This window comes from Haemaphysalis longicornis, unplaced genomic scaffold, assembly GCF_048455015.1.
Source record: "Haemaphysalis longicornis isolate Haplotype H1 unplaced genomic scaffold, Haemaphysalis longicornis Haplotype H1 scaffold_3, whole genome shotgun sequence".
Lineage (NCBI taxonomy): Eukaryota > Metazoa > Arthropoda > Arachnida > Ixodida > Ixodidae > Haemaphysalis > Haemaphysalis longicornis.
In genome coordinates, this window is record NW_027526335.1 from 222,770,778 (window position 1) to 222,796,628 (window position 25,851).

At 48.5% G+C, this 25,851-nt stretch overlaps 1 protein-coding gene across 1 annotated transcript in view; it reads left to right on the top strand.

The window, feature by feature from the left end:
• LOC144176002 (ATP-binding cassette sub-family C member 2-like) overlaps positions 1 to 25,851 on the top strand; it is a 327,158-nt gene that overhangs the window by 234,981 nt on the left and 66,326 nt on the right. The window contains exons 18-21 of the mRNA XM_077705088.1: positions 1,905 to 2,106; positions 8,106 to 8,416; positions 14,680 to 15,012; positions 15,824 to 15,925. Of these exons, the coding sequence (XP_077561214.1) occupies positions 1,905 to 2,106; positions 8,106 to 8,416; positions 14,680 to 15,012; positions 15,824 to 15,925 (948 nt within the window). The remainder of the gene's footprint in view (positions 1 to 1,904; positions 2,107 to 8,105; positions 8,417 to 14,679; positions 15,013 to 15,823; positions 15,926 to 25,851) is intronic.

The window sequence follows — 25,851 nt, forward strand, 5'->3', positions numbered from 1 at the left end:
GCTCCGCCAATGCTTCTTAGATTTTGGAGGACGCGGACTCGAACTGGTACAAATAATGTTTCGTGTAGAGAATGCTATGGTTGTTGAAGCCGCCAAAACGAAAGTGGAAACAAAAATCACCGCTTTTTTCTTTGCAAAGTAGGCAGTTTAGGCGGAAAGTAGCTTTAATACTTGCAATAAATGGATTATTTTGGTATGGTAACGGCTACTTTACTGTGTTCGTGTTTGCATGCGGGGATGGTGGAGTTGAGGAGGAGGAGGGGGGCTCACGCGGATTGCGAACTTGGAACGATAAGTTCGTTATAGGCGGGTTCGGCTATATCGAACTATTGGATATATCGAACTAATCGCGGTGCATATTGCAATTCGCTATAAACGTAACGCGGTGGTTTCGTCGGGAATAAGCGAGTCGCTGATTGCTTGCCCGGATTATTCGCCCGCAAACAACTTTTTTACGGTAATGTGCATCAAATCTACAAGGAGGGGGGGGGGGGGACGCTGGCCGCAATAAAAAACACGCTTCCGCATACGCACAGGAAATGTTTTGTAGCAGACGCAACACGACCCGGCTTATTAAATTGACGTCACTCGTAGGTGGCGCCATGGTATGTCCTCGAGGCCAATACCGCTGTTCCCTGGACCATTGTGCATGCAGTCGGCACGGGATCGTTTATTGCCGCCATGTAAACAGTGTAAATAGATCGCTCACCATTTTTAATTATGGTTCGTCTCATTTTTGCCTTACCCCCACGTTTCGGTTTTGCTGCGGAGGTCAGGAGTCATTGGAGATACAGAAAAGGCGTCTCACGCTTACTATAAATAAGGGAACCCTTTCCCCTCTTACACGCCCTGTCTACTTCACGTCTTCATGTGTCCATGAAATCTCCCTCACTGCATTGTCAACAAGTCTTCCGTGGCAAAGCCGAAACGTGTCTTGATTCACGTTTTAGCGGTTTGTTTTATTCAGTGTCCTTCGTTTTTACTGCAGCATGTTTCATCACGAACAGACGGGTTTCCGAAAACTCAATGCAAACGCACCTTCTTAGGGATACACAAAAAAACAGTGCGTGCCAAATGTGGAGGGCAATTATAGTTGACTCCTGTCTTAGTTTCCAACTTGTCTTATGATTCAAAAATACATTTCAAATTTTACCACACGCTTCTGAAAAATTACAACACAAAGCAACTTTTGACAAATGACCCAATGTTCAGTTGTAAAATATTTTGAGGTTATCGTTCTGGCATTTATTTCTCACCCATAATTTTAAATTGCACCCCAGCCTGTACTTCAGGTGCAAGCGCTACGTCCCTACTTAAAAGTGAGGCCCACGACGCTCTAAAGTTTTATAGCCTTTCTTTGGCTTACTGAACACGAAAATTTTTGTCTGTCGATCTGTCTGTCGCTGGGTTGAACTACTTGTCTCTCACCCTTACAAAATGGCCCTGCATCTATTGACTTCGCTGCGAAGGAACTACTGCCACGGCCTATACATGCATACATTATTAAGGGCGAACGTAACCTAAGACATATTTGACACATAATAAGAGTACATAACCGAAAATACGAGCGTTCATTTTATTTAGAGTGTTACTTGGAGTGGCTTTATATTGGAGTTTTATTTTTATTGTTTTATTTGGAATGGTTTTTACAATACGAGATAAAAGACTTCCCGAAAACAGTGTCAAAAACAGTCGAGATAAAGACAAACATAAAAATGAACCATGTTGAATCGTGCTGTACCTGCAGAACAAAAATGCGGCGTGTTTCAACCGATGGTGCTCAAGTTGTATGAGAATGAATAGTTTCTCTTTCGCCTTCCACACTGCCCTGCTTCCAGCTTTTCTGAATTAGGCGCGCATTCTCGAGTGTAAATAAACTCTCTTTTCCCATGTTTCGTCCGCAGACGGCGTGGAAGTTGCTGCGACACCTGCTGCAACTGTCGGGGTGGCCAGCGCTAGTGGGGGTGCTCGTGTTCCTTGGCTCTGCTTTTGCCTACAGCATGCAACAACTGACGATCAAGAAGTGGACGGACGCCTCCAGTGAGAACTCTTCAGAGCAACGACACGCCTGGATGGAAGTCCTGGTGTCCTGGTGCGTCGTGGACGGTATGCAGCTTTTTGTCATCCATTCACTCTAGCTCTTGGACGATACAACGACCTGGACATCTGTTGGCACAACAATATCACGGGTGGCCGTTTCCTGATGCCTCTAGCTGTTTCTCCAGCTCTCCATGCGCCAACAGAACATCACGCGGAAACTTTATGTCTCTCACCAAATTAGCCTTTTCTCCACCATGCTAGGTATTGCTATGCCGTTATGACCGGCTCCTAATAAATACCTCGCAGTCGCGGTATGTGGGTATGTCCTAAGCACAGATGTCATTACAGAATCAGGAAAATTTGTTTTTCGCCCATTCTACCAGGTAGTTATGTGTCGCAGGTGTGGTCGTGGCACGTGGAGTAGCTTCTTTGGACGTTTCAGGTGACTATTCACCTTCCATACTTATTTCACGACAACGCAAGCGGGTGTCGTCGTGCACTGGGTGATGTACACTACACAGGCGCCATGGGAATGTTTGGGTACGTTGCCGTCTATGCAATGGGTTTTCGCTACCACTGTAGCATGCGGACGTTGGGATTCGTCTTATATTGGCCGCCGCAGCCGGTATTGTGCCCGCGCCCTCACGCTCAGCAGAACAACGCCTTAACCACTGAACCAACGCGGCGGGTACCTACGATGCTTCTAACTGCTTTTGCATTTTCAGATAGAGAAAGAAATTTTCCCTTTTGAGATATATAACCCCGCTTTAAAAATTCTTTTTTTTCACATTCAGATTCAGAAAACTACAAAAGTATATTTGCATTGGGACAATTATATAAGAGGCCCCAAGGTTAACAGATCACAGGTTGGACTTGCCTATTTCCGAAGAAACTAAAGGTAAAAACTTTGACGAGTGTTGACTGGTGGACAAGCTGGTATTTAGACATTATTCAAGCACAGCTCACAGCAACAGGACGTAATAAGATAAGAGGACACAGCGCGAACAACTGAAGGTTTTTTTTTGGAAAAGGTACCACCAAAAAAAAAACATTGCAAATTTCTGACGGTATTCCGTCAAACACTGCACTAAGAACACTTGAAGTTCCTGTCTTCTCTCAGTGAAGGCCAGTTAGATGTCAAATTCCTTATCGGACCACAATGTCGAGGAGCTCTTGATGGCAGGGCGCCTTGCCTATCATTATAAGCAGTGCGGTTGCAAACCACTGTATGATCAGTAAAGCGTTATAGGCAATGGTCGTGACAACACCACCAGGCAAATAATCGACGCTTTGTAAATTCATTGGCTCAAGACTACTGCATTAGCAAGCCTCCTGCAGCGCTACCAGAGAGGGAATTACAATATCTGGCTAGCCGTCAGTGAGAGATTAGGCACTTCAAGTGTGCTTGTCATGTTTGTTTTTATGGTACATATGCTCACATCTTGCAAACAAAACTTGGGCTGTTGGTCAGCGTTGTGCCTGCGTCCCTTCAATACGTCCTTTTGGCGGGCGCATTCGCACGAAGAACGTAAAAATTTTGTTTTACGTCGCCCTGAGTAATTGAGAACAAACGCTAGACGGTCGCCTGATCCAAATACGTTCTAGCGCCACCACGCATCATTTGGTTCATGGTTGCCACTAAGCGGGACCAAAGGGATCTTGCTTTTTGTGCAAATGTATGAGCATCTGTGTGCATGGTAAAGTACCTCTACCTGCTTTCGCTGTGTTGCCGGGACCGTGCTCACGCCGTACATACTTGCGCCGAGTCACGCACGAAACTACACTGAGCTCCCCCACTGCGCAGGGCCGGCGCATGGTGGCGTCATGCATACTCTGCCACTGTAATCTCCTGTGTTAGCTCATTATCCTGTGTTCATCCTGTGTTCATTATCCTGAGCTCATTATCGCTCATTATCCTGTGTTAGCTTCGCCCCGTAGCAGGTTCAGTGGCTTCAGAGTACGTGAACAGTTGTGCCTGGCCGTCTTAGTGCTTGAGCACTGCAAGAAAGGTAGAAAGGGCACGAAAATGGTTACGCACAGGGCTTACTTCTGGTAAGTTCCGGCTTGCACGCATATTTATTGAAAACGTCGACTAATCTTTTGCGCTGGCTAAGCAGCGTTCTAAACTCCAGGCACAAGCTAAAAGGAACCGCACCATATTCCAAAGTTCCGTATAATGGAATGGATGTGACTACCATTTCCTTTACTCCACTGTGAATTCCAGCTTAACAATGCGCATGCTGTCTTTATCCGCTACCATGAAAAGGAAGATTCACACGAAAATAGTATGGGGACTACTTTGGTGCGATTTGCCACTCAGGAATACAGCGATGTGGTTAGATTCTCGCTCTGTGCACTTTTCTATGATATTCCAGAGCGTGCACGTTCACGTTTCTCGATCACATTAACGGAAAATCCTCAAGGTGGACTAAGTTTCTGCGAAGGAAGTTGTAGTTTCTATCGCAGAAGTAAACTTAAACCTTCGCAGTTGAATTTTCCGTGGAAGTTCAGCCAGAATGCGCGCCATTTATTTGTTTACATAAAAAGACATCTTTCTTATTTGAAGATATAAAAAAAAAACTGCACTTTTATGCACATGCAACTGAACAGCAAATGTTTCGACGACGCAGGGAGCAATAATTTTTACCATTTCTGTTTCAACTAAGTATCGGTATCCATACACAACAAAGGGCTTTACAAAAGTCGTGTTCAACGTGCACAGCCGCTCATTATGAGCGGTCACAGTGCCTCTATGCGGCCAAACAAGCGTCAAGAGTTGCCGTTAGAAAATATTCATGTTTCCGGAAACAACTGCGTGCTCAATCACAACTCTATGGCTGGTTGAAATTCTTTTAACCCCCGAAATGTTGCGACTCCGCACTATTCCCTTGCTATTTTGGCGATGTGTTACCTTACAAGTGAGATTTTGTGGTCCTTGGATCCGTTAACAAACGTTGTTGACATTGGTGATAGCTGGCTCTCCTTTTAACGAATAGAGCTACCCCTAATGTAAGTGCACCATACATCTACAACTGCACGTCGTCCTGCCAAGTAGCAATATTAAAAATCTTGGCCTAACGTGCACTTCGCAAAATACACCATTGCTCAATCTGAAAAAATGAGCCTTTAATAAGTGACCCAGCCCTATTCCAGTCACGCAAGATGTCTTTTAATCGAAAAAAAATCAAGAATTATTGGGAAATGTTTAAATCTTCCGCTACAGAGCCGTAATGTGGAACAGCACCAAAACATCGTTTGCGAAGTGCGCGTCAGGACTGATGTTGGCAGTGGTCCGCAGCCACCAATCGCACGAACAAGATTTTTAATATTGTTACTAGTCAGGATGACGTCCGGTTGTAGATGTACGGTATATTTACCTTAGGGGCACCGATAATCTTTTGCAGAGAGAGTGCGAGTTGCGCTGTTCGCACGCGGGAATGGTCTCCATTGGCCGGCTGTCATTCGCGCCAGTCTCACTCGGCGCTTTGTGTTGTCGCGTCGTCTGAGATGCGGGAAGCCCTAACTTCGAAATTGTCCCATGACATGACCCTTCCTGGGGAAAAGGCGCCACCCCGTGCTTGCTAGAGAGCGACGTGGTCACTGCTGGGAGTTAAGGGGTTAGGAGAGTACGTCAGTTGTAGAGCTTGACACGTCTGGCATGGGTAAGGTCAGTGTGAGTGCTCGAAGACGAGGCGGAGGGGTAAAGTGGAGACACTTCAAATGTCACAGGGGTAACAATTGGCCGACTACGCGGTATGGGCCAGCGCAGCGCGACAGCAGCTTTTCAAACAGGCCAACACGACGGGGAGGCAACCAGACGAGGACTAGCGAACCCGGTGAATGGCGGTTTTCCTGCACAACTTTGAAGCACAGAGCTCGGCACGAACAAGTTGGCGGGCCAGATCGGCTTGGGCTACGGCGTCACGATCATACACGGGTACCGGCGTACCTGTAGCACGTAGAACAGTGTCCTCAGGCAAGGTGGGCTCTCGGCCGAATAGAAATAAACTGGGGAGTAAACAGCAGCGTCGTGGCGAAAGGAGTTGTAGGTGAAGCTGACGTGCGGGAGAGTAACGTGTCAATCGCGATGGTCGGCGGAAACATACATATAAAGCATATTAGTGAGCGTTTCGTTGAATCGCTCGGTAGGCCATTGATTTGTGAATGATAGGCGGCAGTCAGTTTGTGTTGAATAGAGCAGGAGCGGAGGATGTTCTCACACACAAGAATTAGCGGCCGCGGTCTGTTAGAGGCTGGCTGGGAGCGCCATAAAGTAGTATGATGTCCTTCAACAAGACGTCTGCTACGTCAGTAGCTGAGCTGCAGGGAAGCGCACGAGTGATGACGTGTCACGCAGTCAGTCGCGACGGCAATCCACTTATTTCGGGATATGCGTAAGGGAAAATTGCCCAAAAGATCCAACGCGATGCGGAAGATCGAATCAATCGGCAGGAAGGAACATCTGTTGGTTGTATTGGACCTGCTGGGAGCAGGGCAGGAATTTTCCTGCCGTCTTTCAACTACGACAGCCAGCATTGAGCATGGTGGTCAGTAAGAACGGGGAACAGATGACCATGTAGGTAGGGTATAACTTGTTAACGGCCCGAACGAGTGCAAGGGAATATTCCGTAATGGTATATTTGCGCTCTGCTTAGGGCAGCAGGTGATCGGTGTATATGCAATAGCTCTGCTTGGGCCGGATTGTTCTTGGTCCAAAACGGCGCATATTCCATGGCATACTCGCATCAGGACGGGCTTGCGTAAGAGCAGGGGGGAGGGCAAAATTAACCAAAAATCATTTGTCAGATGCGGGATGAGCGTCCGAAATGCGTTAGCTTGTTCGATTGTGCCGGCGAACGCAGCGTCAATTTTGTCAAGGTCGGTGAGGGGACGGGCGATCTCGGCAAAATTTTGAACGAAGCAACTAAAGTTGGAGCAAAGACCTGCAAAGCTTCGTTGTGCGTGGGGCTGGAAAGTTCTTAAGGGCATTGAATCTTTCCAAGCTCAGGCTGCACACCGGCGGAGTCGACGAGGTGGCGAAGGATAATGATTTGGCGGTGACCAAACTGACACTTGGCGGAACTTGCTTAGCACGCCTAAAAACGCCAAAAACAGCTGAAAGTCGACCAATGTGCGTGTCAAACGGGGTCGAATTACGATGACTTTATCGAGATAACAAACAAGTCGGCCACCTAAGACCATGCAGGAGAGAGTCCAGCATCCTTTGCAATGTTACGAAGAGGGCACTGCAACAGCCAAAAGGCATGACTTTGAGCTGAACATCCCGTCGGGAGTTTAAACGTGGTTTTCTTCCGGTCCTCCGGGTCCACAAGGATTTTCCAGTACACGGAGCGGCGGTCAATGGAGGAAACATATCTGGCACCGTAAAATCAATCGACCGCGTCGGCGATGCACGGGAGTGGATAAACACATCCTTTCTCGTTAAGTTGTGAAAATGGTGGTAGGTTACGCAGGACCGCCACGTCTTGCCTTCCTTTCGCCCTAACACGAGGGGGGTGCCCAAGGGCTGCATGGTGGTTCGACGATGTTCTTGTCAAGAATCTTGTTCCCCTCGCTGTCTATTGTTGAATAGCCTTTACAAAACCATGCGTGTTCATTAGATTGACTAAAACCTAAGGTGGCAAGACGTCTGTTGGGGATTACCTTGGTAAGTACCTTGTAGAGGACTGACAGTAAGCTAATCGGCCTGTAATTTTGCAAGTCCTTCATATCACCTTTCGTATAGATTAGGATGATGTTCGCGTTCTTCTAAGATTCCGGTACACTCGCCAGTTTTTCTAGTACAATTTTCCCGCCATCTTTCTAGAGTTCAGCTGTTATCTGATCCTCACCAGTGATTTCCCACCTTGCATGTCTTTCAAAACCTCCTTTCCTTCTTTACCACTCGTTACTTGTGGGATATCTACCTTTTCTGAACTACTTCTTCGTTCAGTATTACCCTTTGTGTATAATTTTGTTCGGTATTATCCTTTGGCATAATTTTGTGTAGGCGGGCTTGAATTGGTTTTTGAAAAAGTGCATCCTCTCCTTGTGGTACTTCACAGTGGTCTTGCGCATCGTGGGAAGCGTGCTTCTGGCCCTCACAGCAGAGCGGCTTTCCCGGACGCTGCATACGGACATGCTGAGCCATGTGCTCCACAGCCCCGTGTCCTTCTTCGACGGGTCGCCCCGAGGCCGTGTGCTGAACCGGTTTTCGGCAGACATGGAGGTCATGGACGCCCGCACCTTCCTGAGCGGGAAACAGAGCCTGCAGAACACGATGCTCATGTTCGCCAAGATTGCAGTCGTCGGCACGCAGTCCAGCATCACACTGGCTCTCTCGGCCATTGTTACTGTGCTGGCCGCCTTCGGAATGGTGAGCTGTGACAAAGTGACAAATGCGTAGCTAATGCTCCCTGGTGCAGTGCGGGAAGTTGTGTCGAAGCAAGGGGAAAACTTCACGACACCACGCCGGCTGTTGTAGAGCTCAAGCTCTGGCTGCTCTACCACAGTGCTAAAAGAAAGCGCAGAGCCTTTTTTCTACAGTGCTGCTTCCCTTGCACACCTAACGACACTTCTCTCTATTCAGCCTTTCTGGCAATGGGTGAAGCGGCCCGTGCTATGGTTGTCTACGCAGCAGGCCTAGCGTATAGCGCTGGTGTCACGGAGGCAATGAAAAGAAGTCCACTGTGGACGCTGTCGCAGCAAAGTCACCCCAAGACCCCAGAAAAATATGGAAAGCCACAAATCACCTTCATCGTTTGCATCGTCTTTACTATAGCGCCTGAATTATAACACCTGATCTACGATAACACCTTCCTGGCCCTTAAACCTTTGCACCGGAAGCTGCATACCTTAGTTTAAAACTCAGTGGCAAAAAAACCAGATATCTGTCTATGAGTAATGTGAGCAGCACGGAAAGTGGAACCAAGATAACGAAGAAAGAGACGCTACAGAAGCGAACAATTGTTCCAGGCACAAAATTATGATATCCGGCAAGAACAGCTCAGCAGTAAATTTCAAGGCTGTGCGTTCCTTTGAAAGATACTGCAGGTTTTTGGACAATCAGGACGTTTGAATAAAACTATAAAGAAATTATAGGAAGCGGATCGCCATAAACGTAACAAAAAAGCTTCTGGAAAACTGTGGCACTAATCGTTGGAGTGCATGAGAACATACGTAGCATGAGAACATACGTAAGTAAATTAGCGGTTAAATCAGAAGCAATGTTGTGCATGTGTATTCTTTACTTAGAAAACACGTATCAGAGAGCCTGGCGATTTTATAAACGCTAGCGTCTGGAATTTTTAAGCGTACCAGTGAACGCGCTTGACACTTAGGAAGTAACCTCTCAAAGCAAACCTTTTTGGGACAAGTCAGGGAAAAACAATTTAACGACTGGAAGATCATTCTCCAAAGTTCGAGTAATTCTTGTAGCCCCCCTTATACAGGTTTCTCTTTGAGCACACGCAATTGTAGCATGGGTATCACTGCCTTGAACAGGCCACTAGTGGTTGCGCACTTGTTCATACATGTGGGAGGGATGCGTCTCGTCTGAGCATGTAGCGCATGTAGCACTAGGCGTATTTTTGCTAACACTGCAGCCAAAAGCCTAAATGCGAGCAATGCAGCCACCGTATCCCTATTTGGCAAAGCCGCGTGTGCGAAATCGCAGAAAAGAAAGTACTAATTCACACTACGGGGCCTTTGAACCATTGAACAGGGTTATAAAAACCTTTCCGCTACATCGCCCAGGCACTTGGAAACTGGGAAAGGCCGTCTAATAGCACTCTGGTAGAAACGCGATGTAAAAAACCCGCAGCAACCACAGGCTTTACTGCCCCAGGAAGCAGGATTAAATTTGAAAAATTAAAAAAGGAACTTGTTACATGGGCAGAGGTCAAAGTTTGTTGACATAACTAAAGAAGACCTTTTGCAGCAGCGGACACTAAGTTACGGAGGGGAAAGACTCTAAATAAGTTCAGCGCTATGTAAGAAACGCCGTGCATATACCGGGCTTGGAATAAGTCGAAAGCCCGGGTGACCCAGGTGGCATCGCTTACATTTGAATAACTCGACAACCCCTGGGCTCCCAGAAAAGTACAACCACTTTCTAGGACCGCCCGTGGGGTACCTAGACATTTAATCGGTTTTTATGTGGAAAATGAGAAAATAGTTTTTGAACCCTTGTCGTGGTCCTGTTTCCGTAATTTACGACCCAGGGTAGCCTGACTTTCCCGCATCTCTGCTAAAGGGTCACCGCTATTGACGGAACGCACGATAAACAGTTTTTCGGCTTAGAATAGTATTACAAAAGCATGGAAGGACTCTAATACAACTTCACCGGCCTCTTTGGACAGCTGAGCTTCAAACTAGCCATTTTTTTGTAGCTTTACACTTGAGCAAGGCAGTGGATTACCTTTTCCACATCCAGACATCAGTTAATATTGTCACGTAGCCAAAGACGACACAGCTGTCTTGGAGGAAAAACAAGTTTATTGGAACGCATTTGTGCTCCCCTAACAACTTAAAGAATACTCAGGCTGCGAAGCAGCAGTCAACAAAGTAACGCGCGCAGGCGAGCGTCGGTTAATCGAATGGCGCGGTCTCTGCTCTGCGGGCATTTATCTTTTGACGCGGGTGTTTCTCGAACCGTCGATTTACATCCAGAACACTTTAGATAAAAGAAGACCATTGTAGGCTAGTCGCAATAGGACGAAACCTTCCTCCAATCAAATGTGATAACCCGTGCGGTATAAGAAAGGAAGAAAGGAAGAAACATGTGCTTCACTTGGGACACAGATAACGCATCCCGGCGCAGCTCGGAGGGTAGAAGCAAAAGAAATAAACAAATCCAATTCATGATTCGCCTTAGTAACCCCCTCTAAGAGTGCATTGACCCGATGCTAAAAAAACGAGGCCGAACAAACAAAAAATAAAGTCAGTCATCTTGCGTAGTCAGGTTTTAGGTGAACCACGCGGACGCCTTCGCGCCGCGTGCGTCGTCGTGATGTTCCAGAATCACCATCGGGCATCACTTCGTAGGTACGTTGGCCAACACGTCGTAGATTCCGGTAGGGTCCGAAATACCGTCGCAGAAACTTCTCACTGAGTCCACGTCGTCGGATGCGACTCCAGACACACACACAATCCCCTGGGCGGTAGTCGGGGTCTCGGCGTCGGAGGTTGAAGCGTCCGGCATCCACAAGCTGCTGGTTAGTTGTACGTACTCGAGCGAGCTGGCGGGCCTCCTCCGCACGATGAAGGTATCCTTGGACGTCGGCGTTGAGGGCGTCTTGTACTTGCGTCTTGCATGGTGTCTAGCATCGTAGTCGGCTGCCTACGGCTCGAGCCTGTCATCTGCGTAGTTTCCTGGATACCCGTGTCGTACGCAAACGTGACATATGGATGGACTTCGTTCCAAGTCTTATGTTCAACGTCGACGAACATAGACAGCATATCCGCGATCACCTTTTTGAGACGTTCCATTTGTCCGTTCGTTTGGGGATGGTACGCCGACGTTCTTCGCTGGTTCGTGTTGCTGTAGCTGAAGAGTCCTTCCGTAAGCTGCGCAGCAAAAGCCGTCCTGTGGTCCATGATTAGAACTAGGACTTCTGGGGCTCCATGGTGCAGCACAACTTGGTTTGTGAAGAATTTCCCGACTGCTTGTGCAGTACCCGTTGGAAGAGCGGCGGTCTCTGCGTAGCGCGTCATGTAGTATGTCGCTACGACAATCCACTTGTTCCCGGATCGTGACGTAGGGAACATGCCTAGACGGTCCATTCCAATCTGTTGGAAGCGCCTCGATTGGACAGCGATCGGCTGCAGAAGTGCGGCGTGTTTAATCGCCACCGTTTTTCGCAGCTGCTAGTCACGGACTACAGCTCCGGATGTAGTGGGACACACCGGTTGACAGGCGGGGCCAGTAGTACTTCGCCTTAATTTTTTCAATAGGGCAAGCTGTGCCGTGTTGTCGTCGTGGCACCCTTTTTAGATTTCGTCACGAGGGCATGCGGGAATTCAGTTTCAGTTTCAGTTTATTTGTTTGCATCCTTTCGATGCGGTAGGCCCGGGCGAAAAGTGAACTCCTTCACTACGTAACTATGAGGAAGCTGTCATACGCCGCATACGTCTGAACGTTGCTTCTACCAACGTGCCACTGCACCAGGCGCCCAAAGCGTCGTTCCCTATTTTTCAGACTCAGTTTTAGCGCAGACACATCGAGCGTGTAGCGTGCGTGTGTGTGCTGTCGCTTTGATACACGGCGGCTCACCGTGAAGATGATTGCAATTCCGTGCCGATGCACTCTTGAAACTCGGCCATGTCATATGACCATGGCAGTCGCCTGCCGCCAGAACATGGGCTACCAGCATTGTTCTCACTGTGACTGCGGCTTGTACTAAATGTTTACCCTAAATATACTCCGGTACGCGTATTAGGTGTATGTTCCTGCAACTGTTAGTGTTTGCGTGCTCGCTTTTCCACTAGTTTTTGCGTCATCTGTACTTACAAAACAACTGTTTTAACAAGGCAAGGCCGCTGCCACGCTGACGCTTGTACACCGCCCATTTCTAGGCAGATGCGGGTCGTGGAGAAGTATGGTACCACTGACTGCCTTTAATGTGTTCATTTTGTGATTAGGACCCCAAGACTACAACTGCGTTCATTGGGCGAGTTGTGGCCTTCTCCTTTTCCCCTCATCCTTGCTCCCCCCAGGGCCCCAGGGCCTCTCGTTTAATAAAGTGTTTCACTCACTCAATATAGGCGCACTTTGCGCCGCTTAGGGTGGCACATATGATGGTCGTGAATTTGTGGGTGTGCTGTGGGCCATCAAAGTGGAAGATAAGAAGCTTCACGGCTCTTGCAGGCAGCGGAAAAGTCTCCCAATAGCACTGATGTCCAAGGCAGTGAAATCTTCAATACCTATTCCATAGTTTGCGAGTTAATTAAAGAAACTTAGGGCGCTCTTTGATTCCGTGGCAGAGTGAACGTAGCAATCGCTCCCAAGAGCATGTTGGCGCCGCAGGCAGATCCAGGGTAACCGCTCGCCACTTACCCCCGTATTCGGACAGCATACCCAACTTATGCCATAAGGAAGCCTTTCGTAAGTGTCGGAAAAGAACCAGAATGAGAAAAGGCCGCTTTGGGCTTCACAAACCTTCCTTAAGGCGCACTTATCAAAGGCGCGCCTTTTTCAAGGCACGCTAGGCTCCTGCGAACGAGGCTACGCGATGCGCCAATCCGTACACGTGCGGCGCATGAGCGGGACTTGACCTTTGCTCCAATAGGGGAAAACGCTTCTGTGGCGTAAGCTTCGAATCGCTCGGCGCAGCCAGCTCCGTCCGCAGCCGGTACCCGCAGGGAACTTTAGGCTTAACTGCGCGGCAGAATACTGATCGCCGCTTGCGCTACTACCGCGCATGATTATTTATTGCGTGAATTTTCACCACAGCATCACCCCCTTTCTCGCATGCGTAATTTGGTTGTCGCGATTAGTTCCCTTCGGACAAGCGGGAGCAAACTGTAGCTGCACCTGCCGGCGTCGTTCTACAAGCGGAGGCAGCGCCATGGCGCCGGCGGTGGCCGCATCGCGCGCCGGCCGGGCCGCCGGGCCTGTGTGCGGTCAGCGCACGGCCGCGTCAGGGCGGCAGGCGTGTGCGCGGATCGTTGATGCTCGCGGAAAGCGCGTTATTGTTTACAGCTTTATCAATTGTTTCTCGCGTACGACGCGAGAAACAATTGATAAAGCTGTAAACAATAACGCGCTTTCCGCGAGCACGACGCGAGAAATCGAACACCTGAGCCAAGCTGTCGTAGTAGTCTGCAATGTTGGTCCGGAAAAGGCGCACTTAAGGTGGGTCGGGAGCTAACTTTAAGTAGCGCTAACTTTTCTGTCCGATAAGTTCCCGAAAAGGCTCCATTTGCGCATAAGTTCGGATCTTGAAACGCGTTAAGGCGCCGAAAAGTGTCCAAAGGGAAAAGTTCTACTAAAGTTAGGTTTGTCAATACGGGCGTTAGTCTTTGGCGGCTGCGCATGATGACGTCAAACATTCCCAGCGTGCGACGGTGCCTCTTCTCAGGTAAAGAGATGGGAGTGCGCTTCAGCGCAGTAATATCCTTGGGGAACTCTTGGCGGTGCCACCGATGCCTGGTCTATGTGGATCACCCAAGGATGGGCGCACGACGAGCCCGAGGCACGCGCCGTGTCGCGGACAGGGCAGTTCCCTGATTGAGCTTTCAGAACTGCCTCGTACAAGCGACTAAGGAAAACGCACATCATCACCTTAAGTGCGTCAAATCAATTTGTTTTAACTTTGTATTTCTAACACCTGTGGGCCCCTCTTCTACCTTGAATGCTGCGCACTTCGCAGTTGGGACCTTGAAGGCCAGTACCCTGAAGTGCCGTGAGACCGTAGCTATCATTCGTTCACAAAATATTGCATGTGGTTGTACAGATCGTCAGACTTGGGCTTAGGTTTTTTTATCCGAAGTGTGGGATCCTAGTCTATACATACTATTTCACAGCTGGCCTTCTGTCACTATCTCGGAAGATTAGTTACTGCTAGCCAGGCTCAACGCCTGGCTAACAGTACCTTGTCAATAACTCTTTTCTCACGGCGCTCTTGCTCACCTTCACAGGACGTGGCGGTGAAGGCTTCCCACTGTGCCTCGTACGCCAAAAGCATCAGCATGTCCCGCCTACTGCAACACGCGGGCGAGACGCTCGATGCGCTGAGCACTGTGCGTGCGTATGGCGTGGCCGGACGTTTCCGGCGCCACTTTTGCCGGCTGACGGACGACGTGGCACGAGGCTGCAACGCCTTCAGTGCCACATACCGCTTCACGCGCACACTCACCTCTACCGCGGGATTCCTGGTGGTGGTGTGCACGCTGGCGGCCACCATCGCGTCTGCCGGCCCGCGAGGACCGGAGCCCAGCAGCCTCGGGTTGGCGCTTAGCTCCGCCACGTCGGTAAGCCACTGTGACCTATGCTTCTACCTGCCGATCGCACCAAGCACGATGCCCTAGAATTTAATTCCAATTGACCGTATCTTACGCAAAGAAGACTTCCTCAACCGCGCACGTAGATCCGCACTGTCTATCTGCAGTAGTCACTGCAGTGAACATTTCTTCACAAACGGCGGCGCTCCTTCTGCGGCTTTCGTCGCGAGGGCTCGCTGTTGCTCTGGCAGTGTGGCAGTGATCAGGGCGGAGGAGTGACCACTGCTCAACGGAGGCGTCCGGTGGAGAGTGTTGCTTGAGAGCGCAACAATGGTATGTGCCCCGAAAAAAAAATCCCCCGGCGGCTTCCTGGGATGTACCACTCAGTAGCAGTTCCAGAAAGGCTGAGTAACAAAGGCAGCTTATGGTGGCAAATGCGTAGTCTGCACTCTTGTTCCAGATTGAAGGTTGCGCTCCGCTCCACACTTCATAAGTTATCTTCATGGGTGGCCAACTTTGCTGGAAGCTATGGCCAAACAGTGCTAATAAATGGCCGCTCTCCGAACAACTGCTTACTCTATAGCTCAGTACAGGAATGATAACGAATCTGCACCCAGAAGGATTTATACGCACAGGAGGTATTTAACCAAAAGCACCACAGTCTCCTTAACCGCACTTATATTGTTATTGAACCTGCAAGCAGGGGGAACGCGCGGCCTCCTGAAGAAGTGGGCCGAAAATCGTTTCTACCTTTTACGTGCCCCCGCCCCCGTCACCAGCAACAAGGCTGGAATACCCTTCTTCGAGGCACGGGAATTGACGGTGCCCACCCCCGACGCAGGTTCCCGTGTCGCTGCTTACGCTGTGCGTCATGCTGTTCAACGTTCTCCAGATGGTGGTCTCCTTCGAGCGCTGCCTTGAGTACACCGAGCTCCCTCCTGAGGTACGCCGATTGTAAATCGCTACTGCAAATGCCATTAGTCAGGCCAAAGTTCTTTCTGAGAACTGGGTGGGTAAAGCGCAAGCACAATTCACCTCCTGGCATGTTGGATCACTAGGGGTTGGGGTCTTGCCTCTCGCTAATTTTAAGTGGTGCAAATAACCCAATAACTAAAATAATCATTTACCGCAGCCCCTACGGCAGCTACTTGTCCACGCGAACACACGATTAAACTGTTTTCCGTTCAACATTTTGCTGGAAATGTTACTTTCATCGGCATTTGGCAATATACATGTTGACTGTATAGGTGACAATACGTGACAATATTTTGTGACAATACGTGACAATACGTGACAATACGTGACAATATTTTGTAAACTGGAGCTTAAATGGGATTAGTTGGTTTGTAACTTGAACCATAGCAGGCGCTAAGCGGACATGGATGAACCCTGCTTGGGCAATTCTTCGTCCATGTTCTCCTTAGTGCCAGCTAAAGTTCAAGGAGATTTTTTAAATTATGAAAATATGTTTTGTTCTGAGCGCCAGAAACAATGGTGAAAAAAACCTCAAAAATACCGCTCAGGAGTAAAGTCGTTTCTGGCTACCAACATGGAGTGAGAAAATTACTGCGCCCCCAATGCATTCTCTTTAATTAAGGCCCCATGGAATTGAAACGTTTTCAAGAGGTTGTTTTCTGGTTATTACCATTCTTGATTGCTCAGGCCTTGTTTAACGACGTCCAGTGCCCTTATGGTTTTCCCGCGTTTTGAATGAGGCAAAAAAACGAGGCTTTTGACACCAAGTGACGAGCAGCCACACCCCTTTTTTTTTACTTCTCGTAAAACAATCGCTGTCGCTTATATGCATTTCCGCAGCAGGTATATCTATTTGTTAACGGAAACCAATTTCCCAGTGCTTAGCATGTTTTAAAAGTGCAGTCTCCCAACCAGAAGGCATGCGGTGTGATTTACTGAACGTGGGTGACTTTTAGTGAGTGCACGTGTGTGAGGTACACCTTTATTCCTGTTGGTGGTTCTGCACGTTTTTCTTTTTTTAGTTTTCTTTTACGATTGTTAATGGTGCTGAAGTGAAAAAACATGCTTCTATGATGACTATAAGCCCAAGAACAGTTCCGTTTTCAAAGAAGTCGACACGCTCCCCCTACTGCTGATGGTAACGAGACCAAGAACAGTCCTCCACGTTTTCTCCAAACTGGCAGAGAAAATAAGGTACGGTGATGGCGTGCCGTAGCACAGACGGAAAACATGTTCCTCGGAATGGGAATGCTCAAAATTGCCCTTCCATAATGTGCTTCCATTTAACGAAGGCTACAGGGCCATTGGTAACACCCCGAAGGCATTTGGCAGTTGCAGGGACGCAAAATGGTGATTTGGTTGAGAAAGGTGTGATGTCGTCGACACTACCGTAAAAAAAATCGATTTTGTAGAATTGAAATTTGGCGCCCTTCGAAGACCGCCTCATAGTCTCTACAATGGCAGAAAGAGGGCGCCAGGAGGCCGGTAGAAGTAGGAGTTCCTGTATAAACATCCCCCTCGCGAGGGGCACGATCAAATGCAGAGCATTTCCGGGGGCGCACGACGTTAAGTAGTTTGCGTTACGTTAGTGTAGTTGCACTTGTGGCAACTGCTGACGAGAGAGCGCTCGTCAGCAGTAATTTGAATGAGTCAACGATATAAGGCGCGTTCATAGCGTCCCGTTCTGTGTCGGCTTTGTGGCGCAGTCGGTAGAGCACCACGCATATTGCGTTCCGCCCGCAGGGTCGAGGGATCGAAACCTGGCGCCGGATAGTATTTTCTTTTATTTAGTGTAGGGGGAGGGGTGCGGACAAGGACGGTGCGGACTACGACGGGACAACGCGGGTGACATCGTGAGTTACTGAAATGCTCTGCATTTAAAACCCGCCTATAGGCCAAGGTTATATTCGAGGTTTTATGAGGTGCAATTTCTGCCAGGTACTTTATGCACATCTCATGACATTCAGCCCAGATCAACAGTTGCGGTTTCGGTATTGCTGAGCGCTATCATGAGCATCATCGTCATCATAATCATCACCCTGAGAGTTTTTCGTGCTTCCGGAGCACAAAGGTTTTGACCTTGGCATTATGCCCAGGCATGCTTTTACGGGCGAGTCGCCATTGCACCATGCAAACGGCTTAACCCGCTGTCACTGCAGCCACGGTTTGCGTCATGTCGGGAGCCTGAAAGCAGTAGTCGGCGACCTTTTAAGAAAAGCAGCCGTCTAAAATTCTCGAACTCAATTATTAACAACAATTTTGCGCTAGACCCATCACATTTGGTTGCTCCAGTTTCGACAAGGCACACTCGTCATTCTCATGCCCTATGTTTAACTCCGTATTTTGCGCGGACAAATGCATTTAAGTTTTCCTTTTCCTTGAAGGGAGAAGGGAACAACTTGTCCCCTCATTGCCCCCAAGCCTTAGATCTTGATGAGCGAAATGCTTAATTCTGAAAATGTTAACCCCCCCCCCCCCCCCACCTCCCACTGCGACTGTTTCTCGAATACTTTGATTTGATGCTTTCCTTCCACTCGCTATCACCTTACTCAGATGTATTTGCCAAGCTGCGTCACTCATGCACTGATTCTGTGGTTGTATTTGTGCCCCTTCATCTCGGACCTTTCTGGCCTGCAGTAACTAAATAAAAGCAATCCTGGTGCTAATGCTTCGGAGCGCCAGTCTGGCGTGCGCAAGTGCAGCATTCGCGGTTAGCGGACGCAGAAGGAAGCCCTCTTTGCGTCCAGCGGCACAAGAACGAGTTTCCGGGAGCCGAAAAAATGGACGGTTTCCCGACGTTAAACGAGAGCTGACAAACCTCGATCGGGAGCAAGGAGCAGCGGATCTTGCTGTCAAGGAAGATTGCTAGGAGAAAGGCATTCAGCAGGCACACTTCAGGGCAAGTGAATACTGGGTATCTTGTTTTATGCGCCGTGTGGGTTCCCGGTGCGTCGGTGGATCTCAGTATCCCTGAAGCTCCTGTATGAGGTTCGGAGAGCTTAAGGGACTGCTACCGGAATTCTAAAACGGTCCTCTCCAGCGAAGACAATGTGCTCGTGGATCGCTGACGCCTGGGCTTCCTGATGAGCTTCTCTGTCGCGCGTTAAAGAAGAGCTCCATCTCTAACGCACTTGATGCCACGGGTGACAAAATGCAGTGAGAGGACATTTTAGATGCAAAGCATCTCTTATTCGAACCTCCGTCGTCCGGCGTCCGCACCTCTCCTCCTCGTCCCCCTGTCCACGCCAGCTGAGATAACGCCGCTCTCCTCCTCGCCGCTCGGCTCGTCTCGTGCCGGCTCAGAAAGACACCGGCAACACTGTCGCTCCAGGGGCCCTAACCAGCTGTGATAACGCCACTTTCCTCCTCGCCTCTCCTCCTCGCCGCTCGGCTCATCTCGTGCCTCCGATAACAAGGCTGCACAGAGGAGAGCTCGCGACGCCGAACGTATTCGCGAGCGTCGAGCAGCGAATTCCTCGCTTCGAGAACGGGAGGCCGCTTTGAAACGCCATCGGCAAGTAGCTGATCCAGATGGCGTTTGGCAACTTGACAACGCTTCGAAATGCCAGCGTCGAACAGCGGATTCCTCGCTTCGAGAACGAGAAGCCGCAAAACGTTCCCAACTACTCGATAAATAAAGAAGACATTTAAAACGCTACTACACGTGCCTTTGCTCTAACAACCAATTAACACGCCACTACTCCACGGCTTTGCATCCCCTCAGGGTTCCCACGTGGGAAGATGGTGTAATTTTTTTCACAGGGGCGACTGAGAAGCAAGCGTGGCCGACGATGACGAGTGGCTATGCAAGTAAATGTTTTCCGTTACGGCTTCCCGATTTTTATGCGAATTAAAACGTTATTTTTGATGTCTTCTGTCCCCAGACTACACCTCGGAATGTATGCGGGTTTGAGCTATGCGGAGATTTTATAGCACTCTACTAAGCGAGAGGAAGAAGACATACAAAAAAACGGCGGAGGCCAGAAGACATGTAGACAAGCAAAAAAACTCGCTTTGGCGGCGAATAATTGCCTGGTGAGGTTAGAAAAATGGCTCAGTGCAACTTGTATTTTTTAAGAATGAAGTTAACATGTCGGATTTGACCATCAATATCTCGAAATATTTTTTTGGTGCATTTGCCCTTATCATAAGAACTTTTAAAGTCAGAGGTAGATGTTCAGCAAGCACAATGTATACACCAATGCACAGCATCGGAACAAAAGTGGTGTAGTCGTCCGCAGGCTTAGCTCGAGCGTCACAGTCTAGGTTATCGTGGCATAGTTTGAACATTCTATGAAAAACGGTTCAAACCAGTGGGCAGGGATTGAGTGCCGCCTTACACTTCAGAGCAGTGCAAAAGTTGCGACAAGCACCAAGAAAGGAGAAAACGATCCGTGCGGAAAATATTGCTCCAGCTAAGATTCCGTCGTGTGTGGCTTAAGAGAGTGGAAGACTATACACATATACTCAGCAGCTACAGCTAATCTTTCATCAGGTGTTTGTGTTTTCTTTTGAGAAAGCCAAAAAATAACTTGCTGTTGGGAAAAATTGTGATGTTATTCGTTGGATAACATGCCGCCCCTTCACAATAGGTTTAGTACATGTTTCAGTGCAAGAAGACATAACGGCAATTAAAATGAAACAAACCCTAATGTTTTGTCAGTTATTTTGTCAGCAAGTACTGCGCTGCGCGCAGTGGATGCTGCCAAAACAACTCTGAAACGTGGCGCCAAATGCCCGCACCTGTTCCCTTAACGTTGTGGGGGCACGCATAAGAGAAGGGCGCGATTCCCTCCCAACATGGCGGAGGAGTCACATGGAACCCTTTACGTCTCATTTGTCGCGCGGCACGTTTCCAGAATGAGCTGTACTGTCTTTCTTCGTGTGTGGCTTTAGAATATCATTCGTCCTCATATTGAACGACGCTTGGTGAGGGTTTTTAGTAACTAAGATCAAGAGATTTCCTGCTACATGGGTGCTATCTAATCATTTAAGGGGGGCCAGTCAGTGGTGAAGCTTTCTAGGGAACTTGGAAAGGACGTGTCGTTCACACCTGAGCATTGATTTTCAGATCGCAGTACGCTGCTTCGTATATGGCAATACTTTTGGATTTGATCTCGTCGGGCAGAAAAGGAAATTTAGGTGCACAAATCTGTACACTAGAAGCTTGTGCAGAGGGTCATTGCTGTAGCTTGCCTTGAGTACGCTCTGTGAAATAAGTGTCCATTGTCAGGTTAGGGGACACCTTGGAGAAGGAGCTCTTTAAACGAGACTATGGTTTTGTATAACCCTAAACCTCAACAAAGTGCACACAATGAACTGATACAAACTAAAGGGCAACAGGGGCCGCGAGGACGCCGTGCAGAAAAAGGCAGCGAGTTCAAACAGGCGGAAAAGTCACAATCCGGAAACGAAGGAATGGGACACAGCACGTGTGGTTACCGGCACAGGTCGAAGTAGCGTCGAAATGTGCGGGTGAACTGTCGTGGCCGCGGTGGTAGAGCACGCTTCCAGCTGCCGTTGCAGTGTAGCGAACGCAGCTGTCTTGGGGCGTCGCTGTCTTTCACCGATACATGGCGAGACGACGTCCTTGCGCAGGAGACACCATGGAGGTTGTAGTTGTGCAGGACGTCTTGGGGCACAGCACGGGAACGGTCGCCCGACCGCCGCGCATCCCGGTTACACTCCACCCTCTGACCGGTTGTTCTTCTCGGGATCGCTTCTCTTTCGGTTTTTGGCGCTGGTGGTTTCTGATTGGCCGGCTCGTGGGTGTGGGGTGAGTGATCCCGCAAGACGATGATGATGATAGTGCTCTAGTGGTGTTTGTAACGTACCCCGCAGCGCGTCTTGGCTATCGTCGTCGTCTTCATTTATCGTCTTCTTTTATGGTGCTCCTTTTAGTCGATGTAATTCCTTCGGATCCCCCCACTTAAGCATTTTTCCTACGAAAAATGTCTCTTCACAATCCACCAGTACATCACACCAAGCACGCTCTCTGAAACGAAGTCCAGAATATGCATTCCACCTAAATCCTCTTGAAGCACCCTATACCGGAAAACACAAGTTCGAAGAAACTGATCCACGTATATAGATATAGCAACTCACCAGGTGAATTATAACATTTACGAAGGACATGACTATTGAATATACGGACCAGAAGTCGACCATAAAGGCAAGCCGGCAGGTGGCTCATTCCTTTTCCGACAGTGGCTACGGTGCCACTCCCTGCCTCTTATACACACGTCTAGCATAGGAGTGATAAGGCCTAAAGGTGCGCACACACGTGCAATCTCTCTGCCAGACTGTGAGCATGGTGCATGCCGAGCAACATTTATTTTATCGGTTTGTGCACTTCGAAAGCTACCGGTGCGCTTAGAGCTCTATTTGCGGCCCTATAACTGTTCTTAGACTGCCTTTCTCCTACCCCCGGAATTTTCCCCTGACGTGGTGGGCTTTGGTTTCTCTCTTTTCGGAGCTCCGGTTCTCTTTGAGTTTGGGTTTTGACCTTTCGGCCGACCGAGGCATTTCATTGGTAAGTTGCTTCTCGCAGGCCTTGTGCCGAAAACTACCTTTTCGCTCTTTGCTGCTATCTAGGGTTGTAGGACCTCCTTATCTCTGACAGCACTCTTTCTCGCTACGGAACGTCGCTCCAGAGTCAGCATATCCTTCATACTAGCCCTAATGACATCATCAACCTCGAGCCCAGCAGAGCCGGGAACAGATGCATGATGTCGCTGCCAGCGCTTTTCCAAAGGTTTTGCTGTTTCGGTTAGCACGAGGCACCGTCTGACATTTTGCGGTTACGTCAAATTCACGACTGGCTGGCATCTCGTGCCTCTTCAAAAGGCAGCAGAAACTGGTCTGCGCTAGACCTCCGCGTTTAGAAAGTTTAGGCTTTTTCACAGTATCCTCTATCACTTTTTGGATGAGGAGCCTACTTTCGCGTACTCTCAAGCTCCGCGAACTGAAGCCGCAGCTGCGAAGTTTGTTTTTCAATTTTCATACGCTGTCGCACGTGCTGGTCACGCTCGTTGTGTATTGCGATAGTCTCCTTTTTTAGCTCGGCTAGCTCTTTGGCCACCTCGAGCTCGAGAACTGTTTCCTCGCGCCAGAGTTTTTGCTCCTTCACTAATCACTCTCTAAGCTCTTCGCCTCTTTAGCCTAAGCGTTTCCCCAATTCAATTAGCTATCCCGTGTCCATGGAGTGTTTTTGAGGGTATGCTCAAACACCTCAAAGTCGATAAGAGGCATATGCAAAGTCGATAGGAGGCATATGCTCAAAGTCGATAGGAGGCAGCGACGCCTCAAGAGAGCTGCGTTCGCTACGCCACCACCCCGGCAACGACACGTTACTTGGACCTTGGAACCTCGCAACGCCACGACTGCGCCTCTGGGTTGTGAGGTAGGGCAACCCCTTTCCCGCACTGGACCCTTTCTGTGTCCTCGTCATGCATTCCCGGACTCTGACTGCTTCCCGTTTGTTCAAATCTTAGAGTTTTCTATACCGCGTTATCACAGCTCGCCTTCTGTTCTTCGGTTCCCCAGTTTCTTTAGTTTCTCTGTTTATTGTTTGTGTACTTATTTGGGTTTATTCAGAACATAAACATAGACTCGGTAAGTTTCTATCTTGTCATTATTATTGTTGAGAACCTGACACCATATACAGTACACGTGTGCACGCGGAAAAAACACGTGGAAAAAGTTTTGTACTTAGTATTCCGTACATAGGTCGAAAGAGAAATGGCTGGAGCTCTATTTTAAGATCTGAAGGATAGCGACAAACACAATAGCTTATTTCGATACCCACACAAAACACCCTGATGTACCACACGTACACATGGTTTGTTTTGCTTCAACCAAGGTGTTCCACTTGTTGCCTCTACGCTAAAGAAGCTTCCGCAGCTTTCCCGGTGCACACCACAGGCAGCAACCAAGAAGGGCGGATGACCAAAGAAGCATATTCACACCATGTAAATAACTGCTTGGATATGAGTACATGATAACCATTATCATCATCAGCATCATCGTCACCGCATTTATCTGGCGTAGCAAGCAATGCAGTCACATTAGCTCAGCTTACATTACCAATTTCACTGAGATCGTTTGCCCTGTAAAATATAAGTTGTAGGTGGGTGATCTCTCATTCAGATGCACTTAGAACACAGGGCAGTTTGCCTGAATATTGTTACGCGGCGGCAGGACGCAGTAAATGAACCATGGAAGATGCGAGCGATGTATTTTGCCATGAGGGAGTCCGCGCAGCTGGGTCTTCTTCTTCTCCGGACGTTGGGCCGATAGCTCTTTTCTGCTTCCTCCCGTGACAATATTCATAGCTTCTAGCTGAGAGGGCAGTTGTGATTAAAATATAACCACACGTGTTTCACTGCCATACTGAGCCCCATTGTTGTGCCGTGGCCCTGAAATAACCGGGAAAGCGTCGAAAAAAATAATTGTTCTGTGAAAATGACAAACTTCGCGGCGTTTTCGTGGGCACTCGGGGGCTGATCATGCCTGTAAAGACCAGAGGTCCAACTAGCACCTCGCACCATACCTACCGGCTCGTTCCGTCGCACATCGCCATCACTTGTATTTAAAACTACGCAAGAAAAAACGACGAAACGGAAGGCTTGCGAGTATTTTCTTGCTTCCTGAAAACGCAGTATACGTGAGAGTAACAACGGCTCTTCCTTTCATTACCCATTGCTATTAGATTAGATTAGATTAGATGTATGCACTTAAAGACAAGCAAGGCAATGTCATCACAAATAGGGATAAAATAGTCACAGTGGCCGAGGACTTCTATAGGGATCTGTACAGCAGCCGGGACATCCAGGATAATGCCGAACGAGAAAATACTTCAGAGGAGATAGACATCCCACCAGTAACGACAGAAGTAAGAAAGGCTTTGAGAGAAATTAAAGAGAGCAAAGCACCTGGTGAGGATCGGATAACAGCAGACCTCTTGAAGGATGGCGCAGAAATTGTACTTGAAAAACTGGCAAACCTGTGTACGCAATGCCTAGTGACCACAAGTGTACCGGAATCTTGGAAGAACGCCAACGTCATCCTAATACATAAGACAGGTGAAATGAAGGACTTGAAAAATTACAGGCCGATCAGCTTACTGTCAGTTGTTCAAGGTACTTACCAAGGTAATCGCTAACAAAATTTCTGCAACCTTAGATTTCCGTCAACCTAAAGAACAAGCAGAGTTCCGTAAAGGCTATTCAACAATGGACCATATTCACACAATCAATGAGGTGATATAGAAGTGCGCTGAGTATACTGAACTCCTATATATAGCCTTCATAGATTATGCGAAAGCATTTGACTCGGTCTAAACCCTAGCAGTGATTCAGGCATTAGGAAACCAAGGGAGTAGATGAGCATTATGTAAAAATACTAGAATATCTACAATAGGTCCACAGCTACCATCATCCTCCATAGGGAGAGCAGTAAAATACCTATAAGGAAGGGCGGGAGACAAAGAGACACAATCTCTGCAATGTTATTCACAGCATGTATACAAGAAGTATTCAGAACGTTGGATTGGGAACAGGTTGGAGCAAGGGTTAATGGAGAATACCTCAGTAACCTCAGATTTGCTGATGACGTTGCCTTGCTAAGTAACTCGGGAGACGAATTGCAAAGCATGCTTTCCGCCCTGGAAAAACAGAGTAGAACCGTGGGCCTGAAAATTAATATGTAGAAAACCAAAGTAATGATGAATAACCTCGGGACAGCACAGCGGTTTGAGATAGGTGGCGAGGCAGTGGAAGTGGTAAGCGAATACCTAGGCCAAGTTGTGACCCCGGATCCCAACCATGAGGCAGAGATAATTAGAAGGATCAGAATGGGGTGGAGTGCATACGGCAGATATTCTCAGATAATGAA